At 42.7% G+C, this 10,008-nt stretch overlaps 1 protein-coding gene across 1 annotated transcript in view; it reads right to left on the bottom strand.

Annotated features, from left to right (window-relative positions):
• The window catches only part of LOC129771990 (uncharacterized), a 35,920-nt gene that overhangs the window by 21,132 nt on the left and 4,780 nt on the right, over positions 1 to 10,008 (bottom strand). The window contains exons 2-3 of the mRNA XM_055776166.1: positions 7,070 to 7,084; positions 3,296 to 3,310 (exon numbers count right to left, since the gene is read on the bottom strand). Of these exons, the coding sequence (XP_055632141.1) occupies positions 3,296 to 3,310; positions 7,070 to 7,084 (30 nt within the window). The remainder of the gene's footprint in view (positions 1 to 3,295; positions 3,311 to 7,069; positions 7,085 to 10,008) is intronic.

The following is a 10,008-nucleotide window of genomic DNA, read 5'->3' as shown; positions in this document are numbered from 1 at the left end:
GCCAGCCAGTCAGCTTAAAAATCCCCTCTCCGCTGCCGTAACGATCATTCTCATCCGAACCGTACACCACATCGTTTCGCATCACCTCACATCAACAAACCAACACAAGCAGCCATGGTTGGATATGGCAAAGGAGGAAAAGTGAAGGGAAAGGCAAAATCCCGCTCGAACCTTGATCTGGAGTTCCCGCTCGTGTTGATCTGGAGTTCCCCGCAAGGGTAGCTAGGTAGCTAGGTGTACCAGTCCACCTAGCCGGCGTTATATAGCTTCGGCCGCCGAAGTGATCGAGTTAGCTGGCAAAGCTGCTCGCGACGATAAGAAAACCTGCATTCGGAACAGAACACATTCGGTTCGGCGGACATCAAGACAACAGGCAGTTGCAGCGAATGGCGAGTGGCAAACGCAATCGCAAAACGGCATCAGGTAGCAGAAGAAAAAAGTTTGTTCTTTATACAAACTGCTTTGGCGGCAAATCCAGAACAAGGCGGCATCGAGGGCGTTCGAAATGGTTTTTTTCAAAACCACGAGTACTAAGTTTTCTAAATTGGAACCATTCCATAAAACAAGGCGCTTTTCAGGGCCATTAAACCTTCCAAAAAAGAGTTTAGGAAATAAAGTTCAATGCTTTCTAAAACATTATCCAAAATAATAATAAAACACAAATTGATGTTTTCATAATTTGTTTGCCAGGATTTGATGAGTATGTGAATTTGGCAGTTGTTCTGAGCTTATTGATAGTTAGGGACTTTCCTGATTATTCAATTTTCACCAATTCTTAAATTGTTTCCAGATTTAAAGTACAGTAATCTATAATTAGTTCGACATTTAGCTAATTGGACGGACATGTAATGCGACTTATTTAGTTGGACATTTTTGTAAACATAGAGATCCAAATTATGACCCCACATTGAAAGTCGACACTGTACCACTGTCATCGCAAATGTTCAATTACAGGTTAAAATTACCTCCAATCCGGCACTGAGTGGTGGTAATGCGACGTGCCATTGAATGTAATTTACTGTAAAATATGTCACAAGCTGGATGGGAAAAAATTTTCCAACTGTGAAAGCTGTGGCGAGTGACAACAAATCGCTAAACAGGAAGGTTTAGCCGAACAAGATTGGGATATCGAGTGATAACAAAACAATAAACTCTTTAGACTTTTTGTGATCCTGAAAAGGACCCTTTTTAGTCTGTATGTTAATCCAACGAGCGAACAAATTGTAATGAATGTATTTTTTCTTCTTCTTTCTTTGTTTTTAAGAGGCTTTAAACTTTGCAGTTCATTCGCCTCTAGCCCAGTGAAGAGCCACAATAAGACCAGCCCAGAGGGGACTGGCGAAAGGGAAACCAACAAAATCACTCATCAGACCTGTCCGCTCGACTCTCGGTTAAAGAAGAAGGCAGGAAGGGATCCTATGCTTCATAAGATATTTAATATATGCTGTAAAGAAAAGTAAAACTTTACTGATCCGAGGACCAAAGCAGTAACGAAGCACAAGTGACCTAGCGAAAGGCGTGTTCCAAAGCCAAAAAACAAAACGGCCCCTCTCAGGAGGATAGGAAGGAAAGGAGTGGAAAGGATTTGGGTGGGATTAGTGGATTGGGAGGGGGTGGGAGTGGTATGGGAAGGAAAGAGGGGAGGAGTAGGTGTGGGGTGGGGTGAAATGAAATGAAATACAGTTTGAATAGATAATAAAATATAGTGGTTTTGAATTTAATGGTATATAGTATAGCTGAAAAATGGAGAGGTTTATTTAATGAATTTATTCTCCTTGGTGAGTGTGGCTGTAGGAATAGGAAGTTGATTAAAGTATAATGTAATGGATAGAAGATAGATGTGGGTATGAAAGTATATATTATATTATTTGTTATTTAATATTATTGAATGCGTGTATATACATGTATGAATACCTTCCTTCCGACCCGTACATACATGTGTATACACACATAAACACGCATACATGACTGTGAAGTGGCGAACTTTAATAAGCACTTTCCAAGGTATTTAGTATTTCGGTTTAGATTTTACCAAAGAAGTCGGTTTCTTTCAGAAACGCAATTAAATTGGTTTCTTGGGTCTCGTCTCTACTGAGGATATCTCGGAGACTCTGACCTATGTTGTGTCGGACTCGAGCATCTTTGGTATGTTGACATTCAAGTAAAAGATGGCTAACGGAAACCGGAGCTTCGTTGCAAGCACATTGGGGTTTTTCGGCTCTGCAGAACAAGTGTGAGTGGGTGAAGTTAGTGTGCCCAATTCGAAGACGGGTAAGGACTTGCCTTTCCCTACTATTGAGGCGGTCATCCCAAGGGAGAGTGGAATTTTTAATTTTATGAAGATGAGTGGGACGGCTGTTTATCCAGCCTATGTCCCAGCTTTCACGGACTTGCTGTTTTACCCAGCGGACAATGTCAGATGGAGGACAGGGCATGTCTGGGGGATCTATTTTGCTGCCCTTGCCGGCCAGTATGTCGGCGGCTGTGTTTCCACGGATTCCTGAGTGACCAGGAACCCAGCAGAAGGAGATGTTTTTATTTGAAGCAGCCTCTTCTGTTTGCTTAATCCATGGGTGTTTGCTGTTTCCACTCAGAAGATCGTGGAGACAGCTAGCTGAGTCTGAGAATATTGTGGTAGGAAGAAACTCATGGGTGCATTCTTGGGTAGCTATTAAAAGGGCGAAAGCTTCCGCACTGAAGATGGAGCATTGCGGTGGAAGAGAAAAGCTACCAGTGTATCTACTCTCAAAGACTCCACATCCAACTCCATCGGCACTGACTGAACCATCTGTGTATACCTGGTGGTTGATTTGAAAATTGGATGCAACGAGGTTATTGAAGCAGGCTTTGACTTTTGGAGAAGGGTCTCCCGCTCGAACTGTCTTGAGAAGTTCAAGGTTAATGTTCGGCGGTTTGACGTTCCAATTTCTTCCCGTCGCAGATGAACGTTCACATATATTGGGAAGATCTTTGTTCGTGAGATTTTTGAACCATGTTTTAGCTCTATGTATTAATGGGACATTGTGGTCGCTTTCGGGGAGTGACAAGTGACGGATGGCTTTATTCGTGATGGCTTTTGTTACCAGGTGGGTGAAGGGAAGTTGCCCACTTTCTGCCATTACAGCAAGAGTAGGACTGGTGGGAAAAGCGCCAATTGCGAGCCGAATTGCTTTATTGTAAATTGGTTGAATGGTGTTTAACACCCTGTCCCCTCCACGGCTGAAGGTGCCTATTCCGTAAAGGATTTGTGGGACCAACCAAACATTTACAACATTTAGCAACGTCTTTCTATGACCGGAGGCTAGGTTGCCTGCGATAGACTTGATGATGTTCAATTTCTTTCTGGTGGCTATTTTGGTCTTTTGGGAATGTGATAGGAAGTTGAGTTTCTTGTCGAAAGTAACCCCTAGTATTTTCAATGTCCTCATTGTAGGGATCGGGATTTTGTTGAGCTGAAGATAGGTTCTCCTTCTGAGAGCTTTTCCGATATGTATGTGTTTGGATTTCTCCGGGGAAATTTTAAAACCTGTTTTTAGAGCCCAGTTTTGGATGGAGTCTAAGGTTTTTTGAAGCCTCTTTCTCTGAATTAAGCCGAAGCAGCTCGTAGAGATAAGAGTGATGTCATCTGCATAGACTATGACCTTTATATGGTCCGGGATAATCTCGAATAGAGATTGCATGGCAATGTTGAAGAGGGTTGGTGAAAGTGCTGAGCCTTGTGGGAAGCCGTTTTCTGGGATTTTTAGAGAAGATTGGTGGTTGTTAATAACGGTTTTGAAAGACCGGTTTTCTAGAAAACTTTTAACGAAGAGACCTAATCTCCCACGAATCCCCCAGTCGAAAAGGCTTTTCAGCACTGGGTACCTCCATGCCCGATCGAAGGCCTTGGATAAATCCAGGGAAACAATATCAATGTGGTGTAATTTTTCAGTTGCGTCGTCTAGGATTTTTTCGATTGCTACAAGGCAATCTTCTGTACCTTTTCCCGCACGGAAGGCGAATTGTCTGGGATCAATCAGCTTATTTGACTCTAGAAAAGTCGTTAAGCGTCGATTGACCATTTTTTCCAAGACTTTCCCAACACAACTTAGGAGAGTGATGGGGCGGAAATTGTCAAGAAGATGGTTGTTCATGTCTGGTTTCGGGATACAGATCATTAAACCCTCTTTCCAGCAACTGGGGAGGGTTCCACTGTCCCAGACTTTGTTGAGGAGCTTCAGAAGTGCTTTTTTCCCGAGATGGGGTAGATTCTTAAGCATAGGGTAGCTAATGTCATCAGGTCCTGTGGATCCTTGTTTGACTTTGTTCAGTACCCAATCGAGCTCTTTGAGGGAGAGGTTTTTGTTGAAGTCAAATTCCACATCGGTATGAAAATCGATGGGAATTCTTTCGCATTCCGTTTTGTGGGTTAGAAAGGTTTGGTCGTAGTTTTGATTGGAGGAGGCGGAAGCAAAGAAATCTCCAAACGCCTCGGCGATGATTTTCCGGTCATTGGTGTATTGACCGTTAATTAGAAGATTATATTCTTTGCTTCTTTTCTTTCCATGAAGCCTGCCAATCTTACTCCATAAATCCTTTGTTGACGCGTTGGGATTAATTTCGCTGACGAATTTAACCCAACTGTTGTGCTTGGCTGTGTTGATAGCAGTCTTAGCTTCTTTGCGAGCCCTTTGGAACTCTGCAAGCAGAGTGGGTCTCAGTGGGCTGTCCGGATGGGCCTTTCTTAATTTGCGTAGGGCCTTACGTCGACCTTTGATCGCTGCCTTCAGCTCAGGCGACCACCATGGGACACATTTCCTGCCAGGGATGCCACTGGTTCTGGGGATGTGCACCATTGCAACTTCTAGGACAACTTTGGAGAATTCCTTGGCTGTCCAATCTCGTTTAGCGGAGAGGCGGTTTTCAATGTCAAACTGATAGCCAGCCCAGTCAGCGTATTCAAATTTCCATCTTGGCCTTGTTGAAAACTCTGGAGAAGTTTGGCCGAAGGAAGTGAAGATTGGAAAATGATCGCTTCCGCAAGTATCATCGTGGATGTTCCAAGAAAGTTTTGAAGATAGTTTGTCTGATACTATAGTGAGATCGATGGCTGAAGTAGTACCAGAATAATGGATTCTGGTGTGTTGGCCGTTGTTAAGAAGGAGAAGAGAATGGTCGGATATGAAATCCTCAATGATGGATCCTTTTCGATCGAGGTATGCACCTCCCCAGGCGTATGAGTGGGCGTTGAAATCACCCATAAGCATGATTGGGGCGGGAAGTTGGGCGAACAGATGGTCCAGTTGGCCGCGTAGAGTGTTCGGATCGGAATCATTAGTGATGTAGATGCTAACGACGGTGATTGGAAAGGGGTGTTTAATGCGCACTACCACTGCCTGAAGATCAGTGGTAATGGGAAGAAGATCATGTGGAGTGCCATCTTTGATTGCGATTGCAACTCCGTTTTTTGAGGGGTTGGGACCCTCTTTGAAATATGTGATATATTTTGAGATGAAGTGTTTATCGAAGTTGTTTGGAGTCATAGTTTCTTGAAGGGCTATGACTGTGGGATTAGAGTTTGAAATAAGCATTTTCAGTTCTAGAATATTTCGTCGGATACTTCTGATGTTCCATTGTATCCCGAATTTCTGTGTTGGAGTGAATGTGTTGGTGTTTTTAACTCTAATTCCTAAGTCTTAATTGTGTGTATGTTTGAACTATTCAAAGAGAATTAGTTCGATGGTCCTTTACCCTTGGAAAGAGAAGCTTTCTTTGAGGTATTGGTGTTGTTTTTGTTTGGTGTAGAAGTCTTTGGAGTGTTTGTTGTGTTTGTGTTGTTTTTTGTTGAATGTGCGTTTCTGTTGTTGTTATTGTTGTTGACGTAGGACTACGTCTAACCGGAAGATATAGGGGGTGAAATGGAAATCTAGGCACTGAACAAGTAGGAAAAAATGCAAGATTTGGAACGCTTATAACTCGAGCATTTCTCAATAGATCGCAAAAGTTTTTGCATCAATTGATAGGAAATATATCTACGCATCTATCATAACGAATAACATTTCATTTTTCTTGAGATAAATAATTGAATAATTGTGACATATCAAGCATTGTCAAAATGCACTATGTGCCCATTTTTGATTGGTCCATTTTGTGCTCCTCAAATCGTACCAACCAAAACGGGCAACCAGAACAGCAGCGAAATAGAATGAAGCACGATTGGAAAGGAAAAAGAAAAAAAAATGAACGAAACATTGGTCGCAGTCTCACACATGCGTAATTCTCGAGCCATCCAGTCAGCTTAAAAATCCCCGCTCCGCTGCCGTAACGATCATTCTCATTCAGACCGTACACCACATCGGTTCGCATCACAACACATCAACAAACTAACACAAGCAGCCATGTCTGGACATGGCAAAGGAGGAAAAGTGAAGGGAAAGGCAAAATTCCGCTCGAACCATTTTGGACTGCAGTTTCCCGTAGGTGTATTCGCCAATTGCTCCGCAAGGGTAGCTAGGCCGAGCGCGTTATTACCAGTGCACCAGTCCACCTAGCCGCCGTTATAGAGTTTCGGCTGCCGAAGTGATCGAGTTGGCTGGCAAAACTGCTTGCGCTTTGGTTCGGTGGGCATCAAGACAACAACAGGCAGACGCAAACGCAATCGCAAAACGGCAGCAGGTAGCAGAAAAAAAAGTTTGTTCTTCATACAAACTGCTTTGGTGGCAAATCCAGAACAAGGCGGCATCGAGGGCGTTCGAAATGGTTTTTTTCAAAACCACGAGTACTAAGTTTTCTAAATTGGAACCATTCCATAAAACAAGGCGCTTTTCAGGGCCATTAAACCTTCCAAAAAAGAGTTTAGGAAATACAGTTCAATGCTTTCTAAAACATTATCCAAAATAATAATAAAACACAAATTGATTTTTTCATAATTTGTTTGCCAGGATCTGATGAGTATGTGAATTTGGCAGTTGTTCTGAGCTTATTGATAGTTGGGGACTTTCCAGATTATTCAATTTTCACCAATTCTTAAATTGTTTCCAGATTGAAAGTACAGTAATTTACAATTAGTTCGACATTTAGCTAATTGGACGGACATGTAATGCGACTTATTTAGTTGGACATTTGTGTACATAGAGATCCAAATTATAACCCCACATTGAAAGTCGACACTGTCCACTGTCATCGCAAATGTTCCATTACAGGTTAAAATCGCCTCCAATGCGACACTGAGTGGCACTTCGGCACGTCGCATTGAATGTAATTTACTGTACAACATGTCACAAAGCTGGATGGGAAGAAATTTTCCAACTGTGAAAGCTGTGGCGAGTGGCAACAAATCGCTAAACAGGAAGGTTTAGCCGAACAAGATGGGGATATCGAGTGACAACAAAACAATAAACTCTTTAGATTGAAGATAATTTTGTGATCCTGAAAAGGACCCTTTTTAGCCTGCATGTGAATCCAACGAGCGAACAAATCGTAATGAATGTATTTTTTTGCCATCGCTCCCTTTTAACGCTCATTCGTTCGTCTCGTTGGACTCGCCCCTCTGGCTGAGTCTTCCGATTTGTCTCTATCCTGTGAGTGTGTACCGCTAGAGTATAAAACACGCGGACCCCAAAAAATATCTTTTTTTCTTTCAAACCGTAAACCCGTGTGGTTGTACGGCATCGGCATCGTGGACGTAACAAAGGAGGACAAGTTAAGGGAAAGGCAAAGTCTCACTCGAATCGTGCAGGTCTCCAGTTCCCTGTTGGTCGCATTCACTGATTGCTCCGCAAGGGTAACTAGGCCGAACGGATTGGTGCCGGAGCACCAGTATACCTAACAGCGATTATAGAGTTTCGGCCGTCAGAGTGCTCGAATTGGCTTGCAAAGCTGCTCACGACAATCAGAAAACCCGCATCAAGAACAGAGCAGCTTCGGTTCGGCGCTCATCAAGACAACAATTAGTTTCAGTGAGTGGCAAAGTGTTTCTCCGGCACGTCGCATTAAATGTAATTTACTGAACAATATGTCACAAGCTGGATGGGAAGAAATTTTCCAACTGTGAAAGCTGTGGCGAGTGGCAAACGCAATAGCTAAACAGAAAGGTTCAACCGAACAAGATGGGAATATCGAGTGATAACAAAAACACAACACCAAAGGTTCTTTTCAGAACCATCAACATATTCATAAAGGGTAAACAGTAAACTAATCCATTTTTCAGGTAGATAGGTAGGTATTCACGTAGAAGAAGAAAATAAAACAATATATTTAAAATATATATTTAACAAAAGCTGTCCCCTTTGTATAGTCCTACGTCACTCCGGTTATGTCCCCGACATTACCCACCCGTCTTTTTTTTGTTTGATGTGTGTTGTTGTTGTTGTTGTTGTTGTTGTTTTCTGTTGGGGTTGTATTGTTATTTGTTGTTGGTGTCTGTCTTTGTTCATTCTTAGTTCTTTTCTTGTCCTTGTTTGTTTGGGTCTCATCTTCAGATTTTTGATCTGACTCTGAGGATGATCCTTTAGTTATTTTTCTTTTGTTTTTGTTTTTGTTTGGAACATCAGACGTGTCCATAGAAATGACTGATTCGCTTTCGGATTCAGTTGATGAACTACCAGTTGTTGAATCTGTCATGGTTGTATCGAATGTAGTGTCAATTGGGGGGGTGCTTTCGCGACTAGAAGTGGCCGAAGCGGCCGAGGCGCAGTTACATTTGCAGTTGCAGCTGGGTGCTGGCTTTTGCAAGTTGGAAAGTCTGTCTTGCAGAACACTTGCGAATGTTGGAGCATTGTTTTGAAGTTGCAGCTGTTCCTTTGCCTCTTTGTATGAGATTCCATTGTCGATTCTTATTCTGGTGATTTTATTTTCGGTTTGCCATACGGGACAATTCCTACTAGAAGAGGAGTGGTTCCCTTGGCAGTTGACACAAAAAGCTGAAGCATCGCATACTTTGTTTGCGTCTGTTTGTTGTTCCGGATGTTCATGGCCGCAGTTTCTGCAAAGCGGATTTTCGCGTTTGCATCGCTTGTTCGTATGTCCAAATTTGTAGCACTTGTAGCATTGCATGGGATTGGGATAAAAATTTCTAGTCCCGGCTCGAATGAACCCAAAGTAAATAAAATTGGGAACGACAGTTCCGCGAATGGTCAATATTAAAGTGGCCGTTGGCACAACAATGTTGTTGTCCTTTCTGGTGATGCGTTTGACGCCGATCACACCTTGAGCGGTGAGTTCTTTCACCAGTTCGGATTCCGGAAGGTCGATAACTTCGCGGCAAGTCACAACGCATTTGCGTTGGTTTAAAGTTGGGTGGAAGATCACTTCTACAGGAGTATTATCAATCAGTTTGGTAATCGAAAGTAACTTACCGACTGTATCCTCATCCCTGGTTGTCAAGATGTACTGGAGTTTCTTTTTATCATCTCGCTGTGGTTTGGCGCTGTTGAATTTTTTTACAACTGCCTTGATGGTATTGCTGACTGTGAAGGGGTTTGTTGGAAGCTCCTTGTCTCCTGTGGCTCTCAGAAGCAGTATCTGGAGATTACCGTTCGAGGGGTCCGCCCATAGTGGAGCGGTGGCTTCGGTGGGCCTGCCCTCATAGAAATTTGTAGCCCGGCCTCCCGGAGGCCCGGAGCTACTTGAAGCCATGCTTCTGCTTGACTATACCTAGGTTATAGTCAGCAGGTACGGATATGAAATCACTAAAATTCCTTATTGGGAGATATTCACTAAGAGGTATGTTCCCAGAAAATTACACTTTGTTCTAGTAAAGCACTTTGAAAAGCCACCAATGGGTGCGGAAAATTGCAAATCACACTTAATATAATAATTGCTTCCGTCACTTCACTTGCCTGTATGCGTGTTTTTCTTTTGACGTAGGACTACGTCTAACCGGAAGATATAGGGGGTGAAATGGAAATCTAGGCACTGAACAAGTACGAAAAAATGCAAGATTTGGAACGCTTATAACTCGAGCATTTCTCAATAGATCGCAAAGGTTTTTGCATCAATTGATAGGAAATATATCTACGCATCTATCAT

This window comes from Toxorhynchites rutilus, chromosome 2, assembly GCF_029784135.1.
Source record: "Toxorhynchites rutilus septentrionalis strain SRP chromosome 2, ASM2978413v1, whole genome shotgun sequence".
Classification (NCBI taxonomy): Eukaryota; Metazoa; Arthropoda; class Insecta; order Diptera; family Culicidae; genus Toxorhynchites; species Toxorhynchites rutilus.
This window is presented reverse-complemented; position numbering and strand designations above follow the sequence as displayed.